This window comes from Sus scrofa, chromosome 15 (assembly GCF_000003025.6).
Source record: "Sus scrofa isolate TJ Tabasco breed Duroc chromosome 15, Sscrofa11.1, whole genome shotgun sequence".
NCBI lineage: Eukaryota > Metazoa > Chordata > Mammalia > Artiodactyla > Suidae > Sus > Sus scrofa.
The window spans coordinates 34489428-34517403 of NC_010457.5; the positions used below are offsets into that span (position 1 = coordinate 34489428).

The 27976-nt window shown below is 40.5% G+C and overlaps 1 protein-coding gene across 1 annotated transcript in view; it reads right to left on the minus strand.

Moving 5' to 3' along the window:
- CSMD1 (CUB and Sushi multiple domains 1) overlaps nt 1-27976 on the minus strand; it is a 1882041-nt gene that overhangs the window by 127706 nt on the left and 1726359 nt on the right. Inside the window, 5 exon segments of the mRNA XM_021075826.1 lie at nt 1996-2109; nt 3202-3282; nt 4356-4501; nt 6246-6423; nt 17895-18083. Of these exon segments, the coding sequence (XP_020931485.1) occupies nt 1996-2109; nt 3202-3282; nt 4356-4501; nt 6246-6423; nt 17895-18083 (708 nt within the window).

Genomic DNA, 27976 nt, shown 5'->3' on the forward strand with positions numbered 1-27976 from the left:
GTCCTGAGGTAACGTGGTTTGGACATAGTACTTTTTCCAGGAAAAAAAGGACTTTGGTGTCTTGACTTAGCCCCCATGTTACCCTCACCTTCAGGGAGGCAGGGTTTCAGTGACTCCACAACCGTGGGTACTGTTGGTGTTTAAAGCAAGAGATGACAATGTAGGGGCAGGGGGGACACCCTCCTGGCACCCCTCCCTGTGGACTTAGCCCTCATCCCTTGGCTCTCTAGTGAAAGTACACTTTTCTCAGAAACAATTTATATTATCCTGGTAATTTAAGAATAATTCACACCGGATTTTCTTCAGATGTCAAAAAATCATTTCCCTTTATAAGGCTGACTGAAATTCTGCCTCATCAGTAATGAAAACACAGGAAGTTACCAGACATTCTGGAAGACTCAGTTTATGAGACTAAGGGCTTGCAAAATCAATACTATTACAATGCAGAGAAAATTGCCTTTTATATGGTAGATAATGAACATTATAAAACCTTAGATTTAATATTCACTTGTCTTTACACCAATCCCATAAACAAGGCAGATAAATGATTACACGTGATTCCCAGAGAATTAGCATCTTAAGCAAGGTTACCTGATAATCAAATCTAGACTCTGGATCTGCTCTTCTTAAACTTCAGTTTATAAATGCTTTGAGATCCCTAATGAATGATAATATTCAAAGTCCTTTTAAGAGGCAAGTTCCATTCTTTAAAGGAGGTCAATATGATTGTGATTCTAAAGTAACAAAATCTATCTTAATTTGGGAAGCTCTCTGATAGGCAAAGCAATCACACTTCTGACTTAACATTGAGACCTGTCAGCTTATTTATTTATTTTTTCCAAGTCTTTTTTCTTCCATTATTGGAAGATGCCTTTAAATTTTTTTTTAGGTGATGTAATTATATTCAAATCAACTGACTCCATAGGTCCAGCCTTATACTTCGTTCTGCTATCACGTATATTATCTTTGTTATTTGTATGGTTTATGTATTTTAAAGACATAAAAATATGAAATGTGCATTTGCTATATGCAACATATGTACATTTCAATGTTTATACATTTTATAGGAAAAAACAAACAAACAAACAGTAAACACCAGGTAATTTTATACATGCCAAAGAATCCAGAGGGCAGTGGAGTGATGCCTGCACTTTGACTTGAATGTATCAAAATTATCATAAAAACTGTAATAAACTGCCTTCGCTGAAAAAAAAAAACCATAATAAACTGCCTTCACTGAAAAAAAAATGTAAAAAATTATCAGGTATCTAAAGGATGGATAGAGAGATGAGAAGTACGTGGCAAAGGACGTGTAGGAAACATTAACAGTAGAACATAAGGGGATGGGTATTATTTTTTAATTATTTTAACTTTGCCATATGTTTGAAAATTTCCCTAACAAACTGTCAGGAATCAGCAAGATTTCTTATTTGTAGGAGGTTTTGGGTTTTTTTTTTTTTTTTTTTTTTTTTTTTTTTGTCTCTTTAGGGCCATATGTGCAGCATATGGACATTCCCAGGGTAAGGGTCTAACTGAAGCTGCAGTTGCCAACCTATGCCACAACCACAGCAACTCAGGATCCAATCCATGAGTGTGACCTAGACCACACAACTCATGCAACACTAGATCCCTAACACACTGAGCGAGGCCAGGAATCAAACCCACATCCTCATGAATACTACTCAGGTTCTTAATCTGCTGAGCCACAATGGGAACTGCTTATTTGATGTAGTTTCAATTCATCTGTAGAGCTAGCTAAAAGAGAAGGATGATTAATTAGATAGTTCTGTGAGCTTGTAATTTAAAATGTTTTTCCTTAATTTTTAAATTAAAAAAAAATTGAGCAGGTAATTTAATTGCAATGGAGTCCTGATACAGACAGAGACAACTTGGAATACATGCAGAAAAATTCAGGTGCCCACAAGGAAGTTCAGACCCATATGAGTGACACATGCTCCCTGCTAACCAAGCATATTTTTAGTATAAACCTCGTACCTTCACATGTCGGGAGGGAACCTTCAAACTGCAACTGGGAGCTGAGCTTACAGGTCAGCGTATCTGTCCCGGACAGGGTATAACCAGGATGGCACCGGTACTTCACAAAGTCCCCTGAAAGAGTCAACACGGTGTGGTCAGAAACCTGTCCCCACAATACATGCAGGGCGTGCATATATTAAACATGTGTGACAACTTAACATGCAAATGATTCCTGACCCAAAATCATTTTCATGTTCAGTCTTTTAATATTATAGTGCCACTTTCAGTCCTTAATTTATAAAAATACTAACTTAAGTGTAATCAAGACTACCACAGAAATTTAGCAGCAGTTTTTTTCTTCTTTGATTGTCTATGGTCATTCCCCTTTTCCTATGATTGCCAAAAAAAAAAAAAAAAAAAAAAAAAAAAAAAAAAAAAAAAAAAAAAAGGAAGAGAAAGGAGAGAAAATAAGAAAGAAAGAAAGGGAACAGAGAAAAGGGAATTGGGTCTTGGGATTTAAGGTTGTATAACAGAATGCCTTTAATGCATCCAGAGAGGGCTACGCCATGACCATAGCCTAATTAGCACAATGTTCTCATTAAGCAGTTAGGAGTAGAGCAGAAATTGGGTCACATGGTTTGACCACTGGTCTGAAACAGGGCATGACAATAGAAAGGAGTATTTGTAATTGAGACTGAGAAATTCTGGGTCACAAAAATTATATGGCAAACATATGTCATGGCTGTGACCTGATGATTATTAAATGAAATAGACCATTAACATAAAATGATGAAACAATTTCTAAATATTACATTAAATATATTTACTAATTCTATTCCAGTATCCATGAAATGTCAGTGTTATACTAATCATCATTTTAGCCACAAATGATTTTTTTCTGGTGCATGAACATGTTTCCTTAAGTAAATAGAAACATCTGTTTAAGTTCAAAAAGTGTTCTTCGAGAGAAAAATACGAACTAGCGAATGATATAATGAGAAAATGTGTTCAAAATGACAAAAGCAAAATTCAAATGGGAAAAAAAATCACAGAGATCAAGAAAGAAAACCACATTTATTCAGTGGAGGACCTCTGTGTATATTTCCTAGCAAAGCTTTAGAAATATTTCTGACAAATCCTCATTTATTTGACCATCTCCTGCAGTTGGGGGTGAGTGTAAAAAAATAGGTTAAGTTAATGGTGTTGAAATGAAGAAAATATTACCTATTTCAAAATCTTCATCCTCCATAAGCATTTCTGCCTGTGGAACTGCTGGGGGAGGCTGACATTTCTTGAGCTGAAATGCTACAGAGTTCATAAAAACAATAAAAACGATAAGTACAATTACATTTGCTGAATAAACAAAGATACTACAAAAAGCCGTGATACGATCCTATGTTGTGATGTTACAATGCTCAGGCACTCGAAAATGTCTGTATTTGTAAATCATAGTTTTACAAAAGTCTTGAGCTTCATATGCTCATTTAATTATTTAATGCCAAGGAATATCTAAAATTGAAGGGGAAAAGTATACAATTTAAAAAATTACAATGTCTGGAGTTCCTGTTGTGGCCCAGCGGAAATGAATGCGACTAGGAACCATGAGGTTGTGGGTTCAATCCCTGGCCTTGCTCAGTGGGTGAAAGGATTCAGCATGGCCATGAGCTGTGGCGTAGTTCGTAGGCTTAGCTTGGATCTGGCGTTGCTGTGGCTGTGGTGTAGGACGGCAGCTACAGCTCTGATTAGTCCCCTAGCCCGAGAACATCCATATGCCACAGGTATGGCCCTAAAAAGACAAAAAGACCAAAAAAAAAAAAAAAATTACAACATTTAAATAAAAACGCTTTACATATATTTGGTGTTCTGTAACAGAAAGGTTCACCCCGGCCTGGTTCCATGTTCTGACATGGTCTACCTCCACCTTTGTCCTGGGGGCCTCCATGTGGCAGTCCTCATGACACATAAGGGGCTGATATCTTTTTCTCCAAAATATTTAGTGTTCTTTCTCAAAATCACTAGAGATTTTCTTTGCCCCATCTGTAACTGCATGAAACTCGCCATGTAGATTCTTCTGGAGACAGAGATGAATGCCATGAAAGGTACTAAGAGTATTTCAATGGTCTCCACATCAGTTTCATTTACAATACACTTATCTGGGAATAAAACCCAGCTTAATCTAAAAGAGATGTGAAATAATAAATACACAGTACATAAAAAAGGGTCATGCAATGCAAGAAAATCCTATGGGTTCTCAATTGGCAGAATCAAGGGCTTTAGCTGAAAGAAAGGTTTTGGTCAACCCTTTGAGAAAAATCAACTCAATTTAAGAATTCAACTGGAATTTTCTGCCTTCATCAACAGGGTGAAAACACACTGACCGTGAAAATTGAGGACGAAGAAACCTCCATTTGAAAAGTCACTGTGGAACTTGAGCAGCACCTGGTTGGTGGAACTGTAGGCTGTTTCAAGAGCTGTGTTGCCACTGAAAACTCCCAGCTGAGGCGAATTCTGATCAGGACCATCCCTAGGGGAGAAGAGGGGCCACCTGAACAGAAGCTCCAACGTGCAGTTTAAAAGACCCACCATTTTCCAGTGGCATCACCTCTGTGTCGGTGAGAGAACGGTCTGACCCTGGCTCCAGCCGGAAGGGCCGGGGTTCAAACCGGACGCTCGGGGCTGACTTGCTCCCCCAGTGGCCAATCTTTCCAGAAGCATCTTGGAGACAAGGTCACATTTATTCTGGTGACAACAAACCATTTATTTATCAGCTTCCTTTCAAATGTCCGCATTGTAAAGTCTACATTCAGCTGTGTCTCTTTAATTGTGGGTGAGATTTATGGAGTTCTTGCTACTGAGTTGAAATATTTCTAGAAACTGAGTAAAATGCCACCTACCATCTATCTTCTAAATACTGCGTTTAGAAATATGAAGAAGTTCAACATTCAGAGCTGACTGGGTTTAAGTCTCTCTCGTGCATGTTCAGACAATAGGACTCCCTCTGCTTCTGTTAACTGAAGATTTTGCCCCTCCCTTCTACATCTATAGGTTAATCTGAGTAATTATTGCAGTAATTATTGTAGCGTGGATTCTCTTTTTGGTGATATTTGTGTGTTTGGCTTTCCTTCTGAAATGGCGGCTTTGTATGGTCAGCTTAACATTTCCAGTTCCCCATTTCTGCTCATTCCTCTCCACAATCACTGGTACGTACCATCATTACCAGCCCTCCAGAGTTATTTCTACCACCTCCCTGACCAGCCTCCCTTCTCATCCAGCTAATGTGCTTTCTGCACAACGAGGCTGGAGATTCAGCACCCAGGAGTTGGTCTTGGAATCCTCCTTCTTACAACCCTCAGGTGAGTCCTCCGTATACTAGAATGAAGCCTGAAATCCTTGACATGGTCGGGCCTGCTTACCTGACCAGGTCACCGTTCCTCTCTCTCCCAGTCTCTCACAAGGCTTAAGCTACACCCCACCTGGTACCTCCCAACTCCTGGAATGCACCTTGTTCTCTTGCTGTACAGATTTTTCAATAACTGAAGCAACTCCCACCTTTATAACAACACAAACGCGTGCATGCGCACACGCGCGCGGGCACACACACACACACACAGCTTTGTTCACTGTGATTATTCCTTGAGTTTTCAGGGCAGTTTATTCCAGAAGCACATCCTGGCTCTCCAAATCTGGGCTCCCTCCTCATGCCTCAGCGGCTTGCTCTCCTTTCCCTGCCAAAGTATGACAGGGGGTTGTGGTTCCCATTTCCCCATAAACACTCACCTCCAAAAACAAAGGCAGAAATAGATGTGAAAATTTAGTCAAGGAGGGTTGACGTAGCTGAGCCAGGCCACAGAGCTACTAGCTAGGGAGCCAGGGCCAGACCCCCACTCAGTAGTCCCTGCAGAGGTACAGAAGGGCAGTCCTGCAATGTTTATAAAGGACAGAGGGGAAACTGTGTGTGATCATTTTGTCAATATTTCTAGGAGCACACAATGCTCATAATGGCGGAGCTTTTCTTTTAGGAAAAAGCATCACAGTTAAAAATGAAAAATAAAATGATCTTGGGATATTCTCTTATATCTAGAGTAATCCTGATATACATACACACACATACACACACACATCTAATCTCTGCATCTCTCGATTTACTTGGTAAATTTCCTTTCCAATATCTACCTACTTCATCTCCAAATAGATGTAAGTGACACTTAAGTGGTCACAAGAACAGTTTATCACCACAGATGGGTGTGGTTCAGGACAGGTTGTCCTACCAAACAGCGATGTAGTCGTTGACAGCCTCGGTCTGCAGCAGGGTGAAGTTGATGTAGACACCGTGCCCAGGAGGCACTGTGATGAGCCAGATGCAGTCCTTCAAAATGGGATATTCATCTGGAAACCCAGGGGAATAGATGGTTCCATTCTGAGACGTCACATTATAGCCACAAGGAGCTGAAAAGAAAGCAAAGAAAAATTGAGCCCAATGGATCCACTTAAAAAGGATACAGGTAAACATCTCTAAGTCTGTAAAGTTCCTCAGCCAAAATTTTCCCTTCTGAGAAATACTTTTGAAATATTTCTTAGGATCTGCTTTGTCAAAATAATTCCCCTAAAGTCTAAAATCTTGGAAGAATTATATTTCTAAGCTACATTACCTAAGTTTCATTTAATATATCTTCCAAACATTCAGAATCCCTTCAGGATAAAGTCATTCCCACATAATTAAAAAAAAAAAAAAAACAAACATTACTCGGGTGTCTCTTCTGACTGAGCAGATAATCCATTGGACCCAGTGCAAGCGATTATGCTTAAATTATGTACAAATATTTAACTGAAAATTTTTTTTGTTTTAAGTGAGAATTCTAAAGTCTATTTAAAGCTGTCTAAAAAAGTAGAACTTAAATCTATTTGCCTTGAAGTAAAGATATTATCAATTATTTTCAGATCTACACCTGGAGAAAGGGATGAAATTACTCACATGGTATTTTATTGAAGGATGTCCATCTCTCGCCAGCTACCAACTGTGTAAAGAATTACAGCAATACCCTAACAGTCCATTTTTATTTTACTTAATAACATGATCACCACAATTGTCATGGAAATTATTTTGCTTTATTTGTGGAAAAATGAAATGGCCATATACATGAGTGGATAATCTGAGATGGAGTCTTTAATTCAGATTATGGAATAATACTTCAAAGTCGTAGACAAATAGACTTTTTAAACTAAAATCCAATAGATGCTGTACAACTGTGTGGCTAATTTGAATCTTGCGAAGCTTTCAAATGTTTGCCACACAAGGTACAGAAATTAGGTAAAGCGAATAAGCCAAAATACATTTTTAAAAATGCTTTATTAAATTACACTTGGGAGATGGGATTAAGATGGCGGAATAAAAGGACTGGAGCTCAACTTCTCTCATAAAAACAACAAAATTACAACCAGATGCTGAATTACAACCAAATGCTGAACAACCTTCAACCAAATGGACTGGAAACTTTCAAAAAGATATCCTACTCCAGAAACAAAGAGGAGGCCACATCAAGAGGTAAGAGGGGTGACTACATGATATAAGCAACCCCATACTTGCTGGATGGGAAGCCTACAGACTGGAAAGTAACTGTATCACAGAGAATTGCCTACAGGAGTGAGGGTTCTGAGCCCCACGTCAATTCCCCAGGCTTGGGGGTCTGGCATTGGGAGAAACAGCCCCCAGAGCATCTGGCATTGAAGACCAGTGGGGCTTGTGCACAGGAGCTCCACGGGACTGGGGGAAATGGAGACCCCATTCTTGGATGGCACACACAGGCTTTCACATGCACTGGGTGTCAGGGCAAGGCAGAGGCTCCATAGGAATCTGGGTTGTACCTGACTGCAGTTCTTGGAGGATCTCCTGGGAAAACAGGAGGTGACTATGGCTCATTGTGGGGAAAGGACACTGGAGGCAAAACTCTCAGGAATATTCATCAGCATGCTTTCTCTGGAGACGGCCATTTTGGGGAAATCAGGCCCCACCCATCAGCACTGAGAAGCCCCAGGCCAAGCAACAATCCAGGTGGGATCACAGCCCTGCCCATCAGTAAACAGGCTGCCTAAAGAACCCCCAGGCAGAGAGCCATCTCTAATCTCACCCAAAGACAAAGCCCCACCCACCAGAAGGATATGAATCAGTTCCACCTACCAGTGGGCAGGCACCAGTCCCTCCCATCAGGAAGTCTACAGCAAGCCCCCATACCAATTTCACCCACAAGTGGGGCAGACATCAGAAGTAAGAGAGGCTACGACTCTATTATATGTAAAAAGGCCACCACACCAAAAACCTATAAAAATGAAAAGGCAGACAACTATAATTCAGATAAGGGGGAAAGAAAAAACCCCAGAAAAACAGCTAAGTGATCTGGAGATTATCAGCCTCCAGGAAAAAGACCTTAGACTGGTGATACTGAAGATGATGCAAGACATTAGAAATAAACTGGAGGCCCAAAGATTGATAATTTAAAGCAAACACTGAGCAAAGAAATATGAGATTTAAAACTTAAGCAAGCAGAGATGCAAAATACAATAACTGAAATAAAAAATTCACTAGAAACAACCAACAGCAGAATACAGGAGGCAGAAGAATGAGTAAGTGAGGTGCATTACAGATTAGTGGAAATCACTGATGTGGAACAGAAAAGAGAAAAAAGATTTAAAATAAATGAAGAAAGTCTCAGAGAACTCTGTGACATTGTTAAATGCACCAATGTCTGTATTATAAGGGTGCCAGAAGGAGAAGAGAGAGAGAGAAAGGGACAGAAAAAAATATTTGAAGAGCTAATTGCCAGAACTTCCCTAACATGAGAAAGGAACCACTCACTCAAATCCAGGAAGCACAACAACTACCACACAAAATAAACCCAAGGAGAAACACCCATAGACACATACCAATCAAACTGACCAAAATAAGAGACAAAGAGAAAATATTGAAAGCAGCTAGAGAAAAGAAACAAAAACATAAAGGGAACCCCGATAAGGTTATTGGAAGACTTTTCAGCAGAAACTCTGTAGGCCAGAAGGGAGTGGCATGATCTACTTAACATGATGAAAGGAAAAAAACCTCCAATCAAGATTACTTTATCCAGAAAGGCTCTCATTCAGATTTGAAGGAGAAATCAAAACCTTCACAGATAAGCACAAGCTAAGAGAATTCAGCAACACTAAACCAGCTTTACAACAAATACTAAAGGAATTTCTCTAAGTAGAAAAGAAAAGGCCGCAACCAGAAACAAAAATACAGCAAAGGCATATATATAGTAAAGATAGGAAATCATCCACGCACAACTATGCTACCAAAATCAGCAATCATGAGAAGAAAAGGGTACAAATGCAGCATACTGGAGATGTACTTACAATTAAGAAACCAACAACTTAAAATAATCTCATATACACACACACACACACACACACACACACACACACACACATACACATATTTCTATATCAAAACTTCAGGGTAACTGCAAACCAAAAATCTACAATTGATACACAAACAAATAAGAAAAATCAACTCAAATATAACACTAAAGATAGTCATGAAACCACAGAGCAGAGAACAAGAGAAGAAGGGAAGAAAAAAGAGCAACAAAGACAAATCCAAAGCGATTAATAAAATGGCAATAAGAACATACATATCAATAGTTACCTTAAATGTAAATGGACTAAATGCCCCAACCAAAAGACAAAGACAGGCCGAATGGATACAAAAATGAGATCCATATATATGCTGTCTTCAAGAGACCCACTTCACTTTTAGGGACACATACAAATTGAAAGTGAGAGGATAGAAGAAAATAATCCATGCAAACAAGAATCAAAAGAAAGCTGGAGTAGCAAGACTCAAATCAAACAATATAGACTTAAAGAATATTTTAAGAGACAAGGAAGGGCATTACATAATGATCACAGGATCAATCCAAGAAGATACAACAATTCTAAGTATGTATGCACTCAACATAGGATCACCACAATATATAAGGCAATGCTAACAACCTTAAAAGGAGAAATTGACAATAACACAATAATAGTGGGGGACTTTAACACCCCACTTAGAGCAATGGACAGATCATCCAGACAGAAAATCGATAAGGAGATACAGGCCCTGAATGAAGCATTAGAACAGATGGACTTCATGGATATTTATAGGACATTCCATCCAAAAGCAACAGAATACACATTCTTCTCAAGTGCACATGGAACATTCTCTAAGATTGATCTAATTCTGGGACACAAATCAAGCCTCAATAACTTTAAGTAAATTGAAATCATATCAAGCATCTTTTCTGACCACAACGGTATACAAGTAGAAATCAACAACATGAAAAAACTGCAAAAAAACACAAACACGTGGAGACCAAAGAACATGCTACTAAACAACCAATGGATCACTGAAGAAATCAAAGAGGAAAGTAAAAAATACCTAGAAGCAAATGACAACAAAGATATGACACTCCAAAACTAATGGGATGCAGCGAAAGCAGTTCTAAGAGGGGAGTTTATAGCAATACAAGCCCACCTCAGAAACAAGAAAAAAGCTCAAATAAACAACCTAACTTTACATCTAAAGCAGCTAGAGAGAGAACAGAACACCTATCCTTCTGAAACTATTCCAAAAAATTGCAGAGGAAGGAACATGCCTAAACTCATTCTATGAGGCCACCATCACCCTGATACCAAAACCAGACAAAGATACCACAAAAAAAAAAAAAGAAAGAAAGAAAATCACAGGCCAATTTCACTAATGAACATAGATGCAAAAATCCTCAACAAAATACTAGCAAACTGAATCCATCAATATATTAAAAGGATTGTACATCATGATCAAGTGGAATTTATCCCAGGGATGCAAGGATTCTTCAATATCCACAAATCAATCAGTGTGATACACCACATTAACACTAAAGAATAAAAACCATATGATCCTCTCAATAGATACAGAAAAAGACTGAAAAAAATCCAACACCCATTTCTGATAAAAACCCTTCAGAAAGTGGGCATAGAAGGAAACCACCTCAACATAATAAAGGCTACATATGACAAACCCAGAGCTAACATCATTCTCAAAGGTGAAAAGCTGAAAGAATTCCTGCTGAGATCAGGAACAAGACAAGGATGTCCGCTCTCACCACTACTATTCAACATAGTTTTAGAAGTCCTTGCCACAGCAATCAGAGAAGAAAAAGAAATAAAAGGAATCCAAATTGGAAAGGAAGAAGTAAAACTATACTATTTGCAGATGACATGATACTATACCTAGAGAATCCTAAGGACTGCACCAGAAAACTGTTAGAGCCCATCAATGAATTTGGCAGTTGCAGGATACAAAATTAACACACAGAAATCAAATGCATTTCTATATACTAATAACAAAAGATCAGAAAGAGAAATGAGGGAAGCAACCCCATTTACCATCACATTAAAAAGAATAAAATACTTAGGAATAAACCTACCTAAAAAGACAAAAGACCTGTACTCTGAAAATTATAAGATGCTGATGAAAGAAATCAAAGATGACACAAACAGATGGAAAGACATACCATGCTCTTGGACTGGAAGAGTCAATATTATCAAAATGACCATACTACCCAAGGCAATCAATAGATTCAATGCAATCCTTATCAATTTCCAAGAATATTTTTCATAGAATTAGAACATGGGGTTGTAGGGTGGGGGTGAGGGCGAGCCGTAGAAGCCTAGAGGTATCCTTGGGAAACTTCATGGAAGGAAGAAGGCTGGCTGAGCAGACCCCAGGAAGTGACCTCACTTCCCTGGCAATACAGCGCAACAGAACTTGGAACGTGGGTAGCCAGGCACCCACTTCTCTAGGAGAGGACAGAAAAGGGATGGACTTGCTCTGCTGTGTCCCATTCTCCCGAGGCTGAGAACGCAGCAGAGAAAATATCTGCAAAACCAGCAGAAAATGGATGAGAACTCAAGGCAGACGCCTATGGGTTTTTGCCCACAGGGGCCCAGAGAGCCCCCGCCTGAGACCTGCCAGGAGCTGGATGAGGAAAGCAGAAGGCCTCCAGATGAAACTCTACCCAGGCCAGTCCTTGGGGTCCACTCCCAGGCTCAGGGGAAGCTCAGCACATCTGGCTCTGGCATGGAGGACAAAGTCCACCAGTACCTGAGTCCACTGGACGGCCTGGCCTCCCCTGAGGCCCAGCCTGAAGCTCCAGCAGGAGACCTGGAACCAGAGGCCAAGGCACAACCCAGGCAGGGAAAACCTGCAGCTGCTCCTGCAGGAGGCCCAAGTCCACATGAGGACTCACCACATGGGCAGGGAGAACCTGCAGCTGCTCCTGCAGGAGGCTTGGGTCCACATGAGGACTCACCAGCCCTGCAAGGAGAACCTGCAGTCACTCTGGCAGTAGCCCCAGACATTGATGTGTGTTTACCTCCGTTAGAGGGAAATGTTGCACCAGCTCCTGCAGGATTCCAAGGGCCACAGAAGAACTCAGCAGCCCTGCAGGGAGAGCCTGCACTGATTGCTCCAGCACCCCCTAGAGTAGGTCCTGTGCTGGCTCTAGCAAGTCCCAGGCCAATTTCCAAAACCACCTTCCCCAAAGTCCCCTCTGCCCCTGCAAGTGCCCTCCCATACATTCCATTTGATGCCTATCTTGGGAACTTCCATCAGCTCCCCAAAAACCCCATCCACCTGCTCCCCCTCCCGAAATTTACTCTCCTTATCCTCTCAGGATTTGCCTTTGGATCTTTGCTCCTGTTCTTCTTCCGTATTACTTATGGTATACTTTATGTTTTAAGATTAAAATTAGAAAGTTGGAAAAAAAAAAAAGTACACGATTTCAATACGGGAGTTCCTGTTGTGGCTCAGCAGTAAGGAACCCAACTAGCATCCATGAGGATGTGGGTTTGATCCTTGGCCTTGCTCAGTGGGTTAAGGATCTGGCATGGCCATGAGCTGTGGTGTAGGTCACAGACATGCCTCAGATCCTATGATGATTTGCTGTGGCATAGGCCCTGTAGGTATAATTCCAATTTGATGCCTATCTTGGGAACTTCCATATGGTTCAGGTGTGATCCAAAAAAGACAAAAAAAAAAGTATAGTTGATTTACAATGTTCCTTCAATTTCTGCTGTATAGCAAAGTGACCCGGTCATACATACATATATGTGTGTGTGTGTGTGTGTATTCTTTTTTTATACTATCTTCCACGATGTTCTAACCCAAGAGATTCAAAGTAGATCCCTGTGCTGGATGGTAGGACCTCATTGCTTCTCCATTCTAAATGGAATAGTTTGCATCTACTAACCCCAAACTCCCCATCCATCCTACTCCCTCACCCTTCCTGCCTGGAGATTTCCACAACTCCTTCTTCCTGTTGGATTAATTTTTTGATCCACAAGTCTGTTCTCTATGTCCATGACCTGTTTCTGTTTTGTAGATTGGTTCATTTGTGCCACATTTTAGATTTACATATAAGTAATATCATATGGTATTTTTTTCTTTCTCTTTCTCACTTAGTTCACTTAGTATGAGAATTTCTGGTTGCATCCATGTTGCTGCAAATGGCATTATTTCATTGTTTTTTATGGCGGAGTAGGATTCCATTGCATACATATACCACATAAGTCATTATTTTAAAAAGTTTTTGAATTTTTTAAAAAAAAGTATTTTGGCCCAAATGCCCATTGACAGATGAATGAACCAAAATACATTTTTTAAAAATTCAGGGAGTTCCCCTTATGGCTCAGCAGAAACGAATCTGACTAGCATTCACGAGGACACAGGTTCAATTCCTGGCCTTGCTCAGTGGGCTAAGTGTCCAGCATTGCCGTGAGCTGTGGTGTAGTTTGCCAATGTGGCTTGGATCCTGTATTGCTGTGGCTGTGGTGTAGGCTGGCAGCTACAGCTCCAATTCTACCCCTAGCCTGGGAACCTCCATATGCCATGGGTGTGGCCCTAAAAAGACAAAAAAAAAAAAATCAAAATAATGACTGATGAAATACTATAGAGCAGTGTATGACACATTGCCAAATTAACTGTACAGACACACACTGATTTCGAAGGAGACAGAAAATGTACCAGTATAAAGTAGGTTGAATCCAGTCTGAGTTTTGGATAAATTCATTAGAAGGGGCTGTGGAGAACATTTTACAAATTTTAAAACGTAATTGTAAGTAGGGTTTGGAGTCAGACAGACCTTGACCTATAACCTAGCAAAACAAAGTATACAGACACTTATAATCTGTAAAATAGGGCCAGAAACTATGTCATAGTCACAACAAGCTGCCTGGTGTCCCCTGGAGATGCCATACTTTTTCTCAGATGCAAAGGTCATGCCCTCATCCACCCTGAAGGAAAAGCTCTCGTGCTTTTTTCCTCCCTTGCTGCCAGGTGAACTGGTCTCTTCCTTCAAAACTCAACTCACATGTCACCACCTCCTGAAATTCTCTCCTGGTGGACTGGGCTCTAGATGACTGTGGTCAGTTCACTTATCTGGGTTACAGTTCAGGGCCAGCTATTCTTCAACTTTAGACTGTCAGGGGCTAGAAGTCAGGGACCATGTCCTCACCCCCTCCCAGCTCCCTTCCATTAATCACTTATCTGGCTCAGATCTCGATAAATCACAGGCACAAATAATTGAGGGATTGAAAATGGGTGAGACGATGAACAGAAAACACTTCAATAATAAAAGTGCTGACATTCCTTTCTTGGGACTTGAGGTTATTTATTGATTTATAATTCTGACTTCCCTTTAACATTTTACTTTTTAAGTTGCATCTTATAATTGTACAACTGCTTACAAAGAGCAGCCCCCTTCCCATTGAGGGGAAAAAATCAAAACAAACAAAAAGCATGGCGCCCACCTCTTAAAGGACAAGATAAATGATCTTATTTTCTTGCGAAAACACATTCTAACAGAGGCTCTCCCCCCTCCCCGCCATGCACCCAGCCCTGTGCATCTCTTCCATCTGGCCTTTCCTGAGCTGTATTCTTTGTAATAATCTGGTAGTCTAGTAAGTAAAATGTTGAGTGGCTCCAGAAAATTAATCCAACAGGAAGAAGGAGTGTGGAAATCTCCAGTCTATCAGAAGGTGACAACCTGGACTTGCCATCTGCATTTCAAGTTGGGGCAGGGAGCTAGGGGCAGTTTTGTGGGACTGAGTCCTTAACCTGGGGATCTGAGGCCATCACCAGGGGGACACCAGGTGGTGTCACAGAATTGCTTGTGTAGGAAAAGCCTGCACATTGCTGGCCAGAAGTGTCACAAGTGTGAGTACTGCATGTAACTCTTCATAAATCCCTAAGTTCAGCATGAAGAATTGTAGTTCCCTTTGTGGCTTAGCAGTTAACGAATCTGACTAGAATCCATAAGGACACTGGTTCAATCCCTGACCTTGCTCAGTGGGTTAAGGATCTGGCATTGTCGTGATCTGTGGTACAGGTTGCAGATGTGGCTCAGATCCAGCCTTGACGTGGCTGTGGTGCAGGCCAGCAGCTACAGCTCAGATTGGACCCTTGTCCTGGGAACCTCCATATGCCGCGAGTGCAGCCCTAAAAAGCAAAAAACAAAACAAAACAAAACAAAACAAAATAGTTAAGCTTTGGAGAAAGGGTGGCTATTTGAAGCATAGCCAACGAGAGAACATTCTCAAGCTATATCTGTATGTACACTGCCTAAAGAGAGCTGTGGCATTTGCCCTTGATTCTGGAAGGTACTTTTTGCCCTACCTGATAGGAGTGTCTTTGTTTCACCTGGGGGGTTGGCCATACCCAGTAGTCCAGGATGAGGGCGAGGGGCTTCCGGTCCCAAGATATCAGTTGGTCTGAAAGCTGATACCCAACACTAACAAGCAATTCATCAGTCATGCCCAATAAAACTCCGACACTGAGGCCAAGGTCGGACTTCTCTGAGCCTACTGTCACATGTCATTTCTGAGAGTGACATGTCCCCACATTCTACCTGGTACATCTCTCCCTTGGATGATTTCAGTGTCTCTTCCTTGTTATAAACCACAATAGAGAGTAGAGCAGCTTTTTGTGTTCTGTGAGTCTTACTAGTGAACTATCCAACCTAAGGGTGCCTTGGGAGCCACCCTGAAGCTCTCACAGGTACCCAGAGTCTTGGGTGGTCTTGGGTGTCTGAAGGATTTTAGCTTCACAGTTTGACCAATTCTAGGTAGTATCACATATCATATATCATCAAAAAGATGCATTTTGATATTTTCACACTGACAAAATAATTCTAATCCAGCAGTTATTTCCAAGTTGGAAAGTTGGACTTGAAAAAGCAACAAAATCTAATTAAATACTTAGTTCTATTTTTTTATATCAAGCTAAGGAGTCTCCTATTTACATATGAATTCAAAGGATTCAGGTGAAAATTGCAGATAGAGGGGTTTTAATCCTGACAATTCAAAGTAATTTATACATATAAATATATGAATTTTTAAATGGAGAGTAGTATGAAAGGGCTTTTTAGGCGCTTTAATTAAACATACCAGATATGCCACTGCTATTCTTAGTTTTATAAAATAATTTTAAAATGCTGTTCTTTGTTAGTAAGTTTGTAGTCAACTAAAATAACTATATTTAAAAAAATACAGCTAATGTTTTGCTTTTATAGCTGTTTTTTATAAAGATATGGAAGGGAAAAGTACAGGTGAAAAATATGATTTAAAAAGTCTCCTGATTTGCTTTTTTTTAAAACTTCTTCAGGAGAAATTCAAGCACAGCCAGATGCCTTTCCCCCTTTCCCCTGGGTGTAAGTACTTAGCATTTCAAAAGCCCACAGAGTTGGCAATTTCATTATTTTTTCACTCAGACGTTCTGTATTTATAATGTTAGGTATACAGTAACTTTTCTGTTTCATATGCATTCTTCATAAACAAAGTACTTGATCTATTTAACTTTGTACTGTAAAAAATTCAAAGTCTTCGTAAAAGTTAGATAGCCAAACAGAAGCTTTAAAGAAGTAATTTCTGCTCAGACTAGGGCTCTTCACAGGATCCAGACCTTCCCAGCCCCCCTCCCATCAACCTGATTCCAGTGTCTCCCAAAGACCCTGACTCTCAGGCGCTGCTTTATTTTTTCCTGTCTCTGGGCTCACACTTCTATCTAGGAACGGCCTTTGTCTCTCAGTAGCCAAACAGTACCTGTCCTTCAAGGCCAATTACAAACATGAGGTCAGAGGGAGGGATGGAGAGGAGGCTGGTGTTAGCAGGTATAAGCTGCTGTACATGGAGGGGATAAACAAGGTCCTGCTTATAGCACAGAGAACTATATTCAGTATCCTGTAAAAAACCATAATGGAAAAGGATATATGTAAAAAAGAGTATATATATATATACACACATACTTAGAACTGAATCGCTTTGCTATAGAGCAGAAATTAACACAACATTGTAAATCAACTATAATTAAAAAACACGAAGTTGGTGTATTTTTCTGAAATACAAAATCAATATGTTATTATTGTAAGTTAAACAATAAAAAATGTCTAGGGTAAAATTAATAAGCACTTTTTTCCCCTCTTCGCCACCAATTTGACAGAACCACACTGTAAAGCTAAACGCCATTCTAACCACGAAGGTTTCCCAATCAAACACTTCCCAAGCAAACACCATCTGTTGTACCCGAAATTCATCAAAACCATCCTTGTGCCTGATTTTACATGAGAAATATTGGTTTACTATTTCGTTATGCTTATAATTTCCTTGAGGGCAAGGATTATTCATCTTTTTTAACTTATTGGCATATGATACATTCCTGGAATAATAAGTAGAATGAGTTTAATATAACAGATTCCCAATAAAAATTTGTTGAATAGATTAATGAATTCTTGAGTACATTCATTTAATATTTAGGATGCCGTTATGCACATGAAAAATTAAATTGCTTCCAGGAAAAGTGATTAACCTACCATCACATCTTGGGAAAGGGTAGTTCCAGTTTCTGTTGATCCCATGCTGACAGGTGAGGACTGGGTGGCCGATTAAAATGTACCCAGGATAACACTCGAAAGATATGGACTGTCCCACACTGTAGTCGGAGTTGATCATGTACCCATTCTGAAAAGGAGGTGGGTCCGGGCAGTTCTGTAGTTCATAGGCTGAAACAGACAGAATCAAGCTTGTAACTGAGAAGTTAAATTAGTCTGGGCCTTTGAGGAGAAATATGATGACATACAACTTCTGAGGATGAACTTTTTTTGGACATGAGTTTTTTGTTTGTTTGTTTGTTTTTTGTCTTTTGTCTTTTTAGGACCTCACTGTCGGCATATGGAGGTTCCCAGGCTAGGGGTCTAATTGGAGCTATAGTGCTGGCCTACACCACAGCCAGAGAAAGTGGGATCCAAGCCGAGTCTGTGACCTACACCACAGCTCATGGCAACTCCAAATCCTTAACCCACTGAATGAGACCAGGGATCAAACCCTCAACCTCATGGTTCCTAGTCAGATTCGTTTCCGCTGCACCACAATGGGAATTCCTGGACTTAAGTTTTAAAAAATGTCTTTATCAAGTTGGCCATTACCATCCTAAGTCAAACAGTTACTATTAGTAGTAGAATTAGAATAATTTGCATTTAATGAACACTGCGTATAATGAACACGTGCACTTAACATGCCCCTTTTCTCCTTTCCCTTAACATGCCCTTCCCTAGCCCACCTGGCAAACATGCGGCAAGGCCTTCCACCTCTCCCATGGGCTGCCCCACCCTGGAGCCCATGAACAGACTTTTCCTGAAAGCCAAGCCAGTTGGCCTCACAAATATCCACAGCACAGTTTTCCTCCTCGAAATACTGCTGCTTGAGTCTAAAATTACCTTATAGACCCTCACTCAGAAAAAGAACAGAGAATTCCATGCTGCGTTTCAACTATCAAACAATTTCCTTCCTTATTACATACACTCTTTTCCACTGAAATCAGTAGCTTGCTCTCATTCTTGTTTTGCTTGAAATACAATAAGCTCTGTTGGAGAAATGAGTCTTCTAATACAGCAAATAGAGCTGCTGATAAAAAGTTCAGAATAAAAAACCATAAAAAATGGATTGCCAGTTTCCATGGAATGGAAATCAAATGGAACCATGTTCAGCCTTGCCCAGTGGTCCATGGGAGATTCTGCTCCTGCTCTGGCGGGGCCCCTGGGTACCAGCACATGCAGCACTTAGCCCAGTGTGCTTATAAAGGAGGTGAGAGATTCCCAAAGAACTGGCACATGAAGACACACACACCCACAGACTCACACACCTTCATCACACATGCTAACAGCATGTCACACAAATTTCACCACACACATCATGTGGTTTGTGATAATTTAAGAATGATATTCAAGCTCTCTTTAGGGCTGTATGAGGCTTGCCGGCTTCTACCCATTATTTCACCACTGTGAGAGGGACAGAGATGGAAATTTCAAGTTTGCCTTTCTAAGTCCAACAAATCTGGGTTAACCTTGATGAGAAGAAAAAAAAAATTTTTTTTTTTCTTTTCTCAATGGTACCAACATAATTGTCCTATATAGGGATTGAAAAGAGAGAGTTCTCTCTTTTTCCCTCTCTCTCTTTTCAATCTTGAAATTAGACAATTTTGGGAGTTCCTGCCATGGCTCTGTGGGTTAAGTGTCCATGAAGATGTAGGTTCAATCCCTGGCCTTGTTCAGTGGGTTAATAACCAGTGTTGCTGAGAACTGCAGTGTAATTTGTGGTTATGGCTTGAATCCCGAATTGCTGTGGCTGCGGCATAGGCTGGCAGCTGTAGCTCCGATTTGACCCTAGCCTGGGAATATCCATATGCCACAGGTGTGGCCCTAAAGAGAAAAAACAAAAACAAATTCTGTAATATGCTAAAACAGATGAGTTTTGAATGATTCCCATTGTGTCTTGTTTAGCACTGTGTAGCAGTATTACCTGCATTTCTGGGTACTTGTACCTCTGAGTATCTGTGATGCTTTGTTGTGCCAGGTTTCAAAAGTGGGACTTTCATTCAGGTGATGATGTCTAGGCTTGAGAGTGAAGACTAGCTGAACCAGCGGCAGAATCCTCACTCAGGCCTAGCTTGGTGGTTCTATACTCAGCACTCATGATCATTAAGTCCCATAAGCCCATTTTAATAATATAAAATATTGTAATTTGAGAAAAAATCAACTAAGAGAGAAAAAGAAAAGACCTCTTTCTTGGAATTTGATAAAAAAGAAGTCATGGCTAGTGTAAAGAGAGGTAAAAGCCATGATTTTCAAACAAATTCTGTTTCAGCTGAAGGCCATCAAGTGGCTCCTACATGTCATATATTTTCATGCAACTTCTATCTTTGACAACTTTAAAGACTTTCTGAGGCTCATCCAGAAGTTCTTAAAGATCTGTGGTACGACCTATCATTGAAAAGTTGAATTAGAAAGAGAAACATCAACCAACAAAGAAACAGTTTTCTGAAGTACGTGCAAGAGCCCTGTGGTTGTTCCGTAAAACAATCTAGGCCCTGGAAGGGAGCCTGGGAAGAGCTGGACCACCTGATGGACCTGGGATGCTGGCCACATCACTTACACTCCAGGAGGCTGATTTCTTCATTTACCGAAGGAGAATGCATACACCTATCTTAGCCACAGGAATTAACTGCCATGATAAATGCAGTGAACCATGGCTGGTATATATTAGCTCAATAGGGCAAAATCTTGACTAGAAGAAATTCTGGTTTCTATGATTAAAATACATTTCATTCCTCAAGATACAGAACTTGAGCCACTTCAATGACTGAGGCAGATCAGAGAGGGAGAAGCTATTTTTAATTCTGTGAATATAAAATACTTTAAGAAAATAGCCTCCTTGAGGGAAAAGAGGATGTAGATTTCATCAAGGTCTACAGGGAATGTGACTTTAAAGTACCTTTCAATTGAAAATTTTGGGTTAATAGATGCAAACTATTGCCTTTAGAATGGATAAGCAATGAGATCCTTCTGTATAGCACTGGGAACTATATCTAGTCACTTATGATGGAGCATGATAATGTGAGGAAAAAAAAATGTATACATGTATGTGTAACTGGGTCACCATGCTGTGCAGCGGAAAATTGACAGAACATTGTAAACCAGCAATAATGGAAAAAATAAAAATCATTATAAGATTAAAAAAAAAAAAAAAAAGCCCCTTTCAGGTCCTCAGCTTCCTCTCAATGAAAAGATTAACCTGCTTCCAGAAGTGGCTAAGGCTTGCACTGTGGTCCACAGAATTTTTCAAACTCATGAGCACATCAGCCCTCCAGTTTCCCGGCTGGGCTGTTAGGACTAGGATGACACATCACCTCCCTCTGAAATGAGGATAGAATCCCAAATTCTCACTGTTAAGATAGATCATCTACCTAAATGTTTTTATTGGTCACATGAGCTCCCTGATTCCCAATCCTGCTGACAATGTCTACCCACAGTTAAGGCTGCACCAATGTTGTGCTTCCAGCTGCCCAAAGGCCCTTCTGGAGAACGGCTCCCCAAACTGCTGGTTCATAACTGCCGCTACGACTGCGTCTCCTGACTCAACCGGCCAAGGCGTAAGTGCCCAGTAGTAGTTTCATATAATAGCCTGTACATGGCAGAGAAACTTTATTTCCACCCAGAGGAATCCTGGTCTTGCTAAGGTTTCAGACTCAAGGACCCCGAACCTGCACCTTCATGGTTTGGAAGCTCAGGGAGGCCTGATTAAGAAGGTCTGTGGTGGGTCCCAGCTGTGTTGTGGGCCCAAGAAGGCGCCGTCACCTCAGGCTCAGCTAGTGCCCATCCAAGTGCACCTTTGACTCAGAGGAACCGCTCTGTTCAGGGAGAAAGTGGTTGAAATTGTTCTTTTACTTTCAGCAAATCCATAAAGGGAAAAGCAAATCCACATGACCGCAGGGAGGAAACTGGGCAACGTTTAAGATTTGGGCCTTGTCTCAAAGAGTCTAGTCTGCGAACCACCATGGCAGGCACTTTTCCATCTCAGAAAAGGATGCCCTGGACCAGATGGGAATCGATACAACTCCATGTTGCCCGCTGTTGTAAGCATTTTTATGTGAAATAGGCTTCTTTCTAAAGAGCCTCATGTGGAGAGCTTGATTCCCTCACACAGGTGGAGGAAAGGCACAGAAGCTCCCTGCCCTTGTTCCTCTAGCGAACTCAGTAGTTCAGAATATCAGAAAAAAAGAGTAACAATCTTAGAGGCATATCAATTTCATGTATAAATCATGGCTGTGTCTGTAAAGAAGAGTTAGGATGCTTCTACAACCAGTAAGAACCAACTCTTCTGTTGCTCACTGCACATAAGGTGCTTTAATTACTTTTTCCTCCTAAAGAGGTATCCACAAACTCTAGTATATTTTCTCACAGATTCAATTCACTAAAAAATGCAATGGTTTTGTGGTTATAGACATGACAAAGCAGATTTAACATATCCTATTATTTTGGGTTTTTTTAAGGTGCTTAGCACATACAGCAAAAGGGAAAGGGACATTTTTACCACCTACGGCTAAAGCATTTAAAATTATCTTTCAGTTTTTTAGTGTTCAACGATTATGCTTTATAATGTAAAAAAGATAAAGTAAGAAAGAAAGAAGAGGAGAGAAGAAAGGAAGAAGAAAAGGAGGACAGAAACAGGGTAAAAAGGAAAGAAGGAAGATAAATATTCAACTTCTCCACATGTCAGACCACAAAAACCAAAAGGAAAAGAAAGTGACTAAAATCTTAATACGGCAACACTTCACAAGTATTATGAAAAAACCCACAGTACTAATAAGCCCATCCTAATACCACAATAGTAAGATAACGCACAGGATTTTTTCTTTCATGGGAGAAGCCTTTGTTTGCATCTGGGAAAATAACTATTACATCTATCAATCTCAAGTGGTATTTGCATCGTGTTTAAATTACAGGTGCTTGATGTGACACCCAACGGGATCCTGTAGTCATCTTTTTAATATCTATTCTATTTTCTGACTGATAACTAATTAGTTGATAAATATCTTCATGCTGTCACCCATCTTCCAGTTTTTGACTTGGAAGCAGGATACAGGAACTCAATTTTATTTAACACAGTTCATCTTTCATTTCTCAAGTTATGTGCAAGTCATTTAACTTCAAGACAGCTACGTCTACCAGTAACATTTTTGACCTTTATATAGTCATAAATAAATGAGGAGGCTTAGGAATAAGGGGGTACAACACAGACATCACTGAGAATGACAAGAATTAGTTGCATGATTTATGCATCTTCTTATGAGTTATTAATCATAAGCTTAACTTATAAATCTCAAGTGGAACCCAGGAATTTTGATGTGACATACACATCAGAGTTGTGTCATTTAGCCAACTTATAAATTTTATAAACTGACAAACTACCTAATTAAGTTTCATCCCTGTCAGATAAGATAACCCTAGAAGAAATGAGAACACCTCATATTCGTGTTCTTATTCCTTTTTAGTTAATTTATTTTTATATCTCTCAATTATAGCAAATGAATTACCTGTAATAAAAACATATATTGCTTAGGGGTTGCTTCGGGATTTTTTTTAATGTGGATACTTAAACTTAGAGTTAGGTGTCAAGTAAATAAAACATCCACTCAACCCACCAGATGTTTGACCTAAATGAGGACTCACAAATTCAAATGCCTGCAGGCCAAGCAGACAACACATCAGGACCAAACCCTGCTGGTGGCTAGAGGAGACTGTGAAGTCAGCGTCTCCAGACCCTGAAAGGGCTGTCACTCTGACACTTCAGGGACTGACTGCGCCCTTGTGTTGATGTTGGCCAAATGTTCCCGCTCTGACATTGCAAGAGGAAAAGGGAAAGTGCGTCTATGGGTCTTTCACATATTATGTGAAATCCAGTTCTAAATATTGACAATTTAAAAAATATTAATATTTTGCAAACCAAGCACAGCATTTTTTATGTCCTCTAGTCTAGAGGTTTCCGACACAGACTTTTTGTGGTATTGTTTTCTTTCTTTCCCTCTCTTCCTTTTTCCCTCCTTCCCACCCCCCTCCCCCCTTCCTTTCTTTCTCTCTCTCTCTCTTTCTTCTGCCTTTATTTTTGGAATAAACTAATTGGTAGCTTTTGAAGCTACATAGATATAGTCTTAGGAACCCTATCTGGAAATTATTCAGGGAAAGTAAACAAAAGACTTTTTTTTTTTTCCTTTGTGTTTTTTAGGGCCGCACCCAAGGCATAGGAAAGTTCCCCGGCTAGGGGTCCAATTGGAGCTGAAGCCACCGGCCTATGCCACAGCCACAGCAACACGAGATCTGAGCCGCATCTGTGAGCTACACCACAACTCACTGCAACACAAGATCCTTAACCCACTAGGTGAGGCCAGGGATGGAACCTGCATCCTCATGGATGCTAGCCAGGTTCGCTAATGCTGAGCAACGACAGGAACTCCTTTTTTTTTTTTGTCTAAAACACATTTTTTGAACTATGCATGTTTGAAGTTATGTAAGATAAAATCTAGTTTGAAAACCTCACGATAAGCAATACTAGTGTGAAAATCTGTATTTGACTTTTGCAACGTCAATGAAGAAAGAAAAGTTAAATTTTTGAATACAGTATTAAGAACATTCACAATGGGGAAGGCACCTCAAAAGTTCTTGAGATCAACTGAGAGAGACCACTTAATGGGCAGTTTACAATGTGAGAGATATAATTATGTTATATCTTTCTTACTGACTCAGATATTAAGATCATGCCAGTTAAACATGGAGATTACCAGGTAATACCAAGTTTAAAATGATGGTCACAAAAGAAATGTTCCTATTTTAAGAGAATACCCTGCAATAGGAATAAGCAAGAGGGAGAGACCAGATGTACAGAAACATGAAAGAGAAGCATAAGCTCCCAATAAACACTATTCACAGCCCAGCTGAGCAAAGAGCCAGGTGAGGGGACACAGTGAGAGATAAGAGAAGTGCCTAGAAGCTGAGACCTGCCACCAACCTGGCGCTTCTCTGTGGCTGGACTGCTTTCTACCCACCCCCCACTACCTCCCCAACAATCCTTTCTCTGCACTGCAGGGCTTTATCTTCCACTTTGAATCCTTCAATGGCTTTACATCTCACCTGGAAAAAAACCTGAATGTGTCACCACCCAGTTTCCACTGTCTCCATCCAGCAGCCTCTTAGGCCTGCTCCTCCCAGCACTTCAGCTCTGTCCTCTTTGTCCTTCAGATACCCAGCTTCTCTCCACCTGACACATCCCCTTGCACTTCACACAGTGGCTCCCTGTCGTTCTTGAGGCCTCAGCCTCAAGGCCCCCATCCCGGGGCGCTCCGCCCACAGCACTGTCCAAACCTGGCCCTCAGGATTTCCTCAGTGGTAGGTACCAGGAACTTTGGCTCAGCATCACCACCATCCAGGCCTCAAATTTTAAAATCATCTCTTAAACATGTTGTTTTTTTTTTTTTGCCTCCAGTCTCCCTCTTCTTTGCCAAACTTGTTTCCTGCCTCAGTAACAGTTCGTGAGGTACATGGAGACTAAGTTTTAAAATTGTACACATGGCTAATGCAGTTTTCCCTGCTAGGGACTGAATGGTTGTGTCCCCCAAATCCAAATGTCAAATCTGTGACCGCCCACCATGTGATGTTTTGGAGGTGGAGCCTTTGGGAGGTGATGAGGTTATGAGGGCGGAGCCCACATAAATGGGATGTGTGCTCCTGTAACAGACCTCACGGAACCCCCTCACCCTTCTGCCAAGGGAGGACTCAGCAAGAAGACAAGAAGACTTTGTCTGTGAAGCAGAAGGTGTGTCTTCACCAGACAGTGGAATCGCCGGCACCTTGAGCTTGGATTTATATCCTCCAGACTATGAGCAATGCATGTCTGCTTTTTCAAAGCCACTCAGTCTACGGTACTTTGTTAGAGCAGCTGGAATGGGCCTAGACACCCACTTTCAAACTTTCAATAATTTCTTATTAACCACCATGAGCATTTTATTAATTATTATTTATTTATTTATTTATGTCTTTTTATGGCCGCGCTTGTGGCATAAGTTCCCAGGCAAGGGGTCAAATCGGAGCTATACCTGCCGGCCTACACCATAGCCACAGCAACACCAGATCTGAGCCTTGTCTGCGAACTATACTACAGCTCATGGTAACGCAGGATCCTTAACCCACTGACCAGGGTCAGGGATCAAACCCATATCCTCATGGATCCTAGTCAGATTAATTTCTGCTAAACCAAGACAGGAACTCCTCATGAGCATTTTACTTTTTTAATTTATTTTTTAAATAAATAATATTTTATTAATTCTCTAAGTAACACATTTAACATTCACATAGATGATGAAGGGAGTACAGTTTTTTCATTTTTATTTTTACCCCACTTTTGGCCGCCCCACAGCATATGGAGCTCCCAGGACAGGGATTAGATCTGAGTCGCAAGGTTGACCTAAGCTGCAGCTGCAGCAAGGCCAGATCCTTAACCCACCGTGTTGGGCCAGGGATCGAACCCATATCCCAGTGCTCCCAAGATGCCCATGAGCATTTTATTTTATTTTATTTTATTTTTTTTTAAGATGCATAAATACATCTTTTTTTTTTTTTTTTTTTTTTTTTTTTTTATTAAATTTTATTTTCCCACTGTACAGCGAGGGGGTCAGGTTATCCTTACATGTATACATTACAATTACAGTTTTTCCCCCACCATTTCTTCTGTTGCAACATGAGTATCTAGACATAGTTCTCAATGCTATTCAGCGGGATCTCCTTGTAAATCTATTCTACGTTGTGACTGATAAGCCCAAGCTCCCGATCCCTCCACTCCCTCCCCCTCCCATCAGGCAACCACAAGTCTCTTCTCCAAGTCCATGATTGATTTTCTTTTCTGAGGAGATGTTCATTTGTGCTGGATATTAGATTCCAGTTATAAGTGATGTCATATGGTATTTGTCTTTGTCTTTCTGACTCATTTCACTCAGTATGAGATTCTCTAGTTCCATCCATGTTGCTGCAAATGGCATGATGTCATCCTTTTTTATGGCTGAGTAGTATTCCATCGTGTATATATACCACATCTTCCGAATCCAATCCTCTGTCGATGGACATTTGGATTGTTTCCATGTCCTGGCTATTGTGAATAGTGCTGCAATGAACATGCGGGTGCATGTGTCTCTTTTAAGTAGAGCTTTGTCCGGATAGATGCCCAAGAGTGGGATTGCAGGGTCATATGGAAGTTCTATGTATAGATTTCTAAGGTATCTCCAAACTGTTCTCCATAGTGGCTGTACCAGTTTACATTCCCACCAACAGTGCAGGAGGGTTCCCTTTTCTCCACAGCCCCTCCAGCACTTGTTATTTGTGGATTTATTAATGATGGCCATTCTGACTGGTGTGAGGTGGTATCTCATGGTAGTTTTGATTTGCATTTCTCTTATAATCAGCGATGTTGAGCATTTTTTCATGTGTTTGTTGGCCATCTGTATATCTTCCTTGGAGAAATGTCTATTCAGGTCTTTTGCCCATTTTTCCATTGATTGATTGGTTTTTTTGCTGTTGAGTTGTATAAGTTGCTTGTATATTCTAGAGATTAAGCCCTTGTCAGTTGCATCATTTGAAACTATTTTCTCCCATTCTGTAAGTTGTCTTTTTGTTTTCTTTTGGGTTTCCTTTGCTGTGCAAAAGCTTTTCAGTTTGATGAGGTCCCATGGGTTTATTTTTGCTCTAGTTTCTATTGCTTTGGGAGACTGACCTGAGAAAATATTCATGATGTTGATGTCAGAGAGTGTTTTGCCTATGTTTTCTTCTAGGAGTTTGATGGTGTCCTGTCGTATATTTAAGTCTTTCAGCCATTTTGAGTTTATTTTTGTGCATGGTGTGAGGGTGTGTTCTAGTTTCATTGCTTTGCATACAGCTGTCCAGGTTTCCCAGCAATGCTTGCTGAATAGACTTTCCTTTTCCCATTTTATGTTCTTGCCTCCCTTGTCAAAGATTAATTGACCATAGGTGTCAGGGTTAATTTCCAGATTCTCTATTCTGTTCCATCCATGAGCATT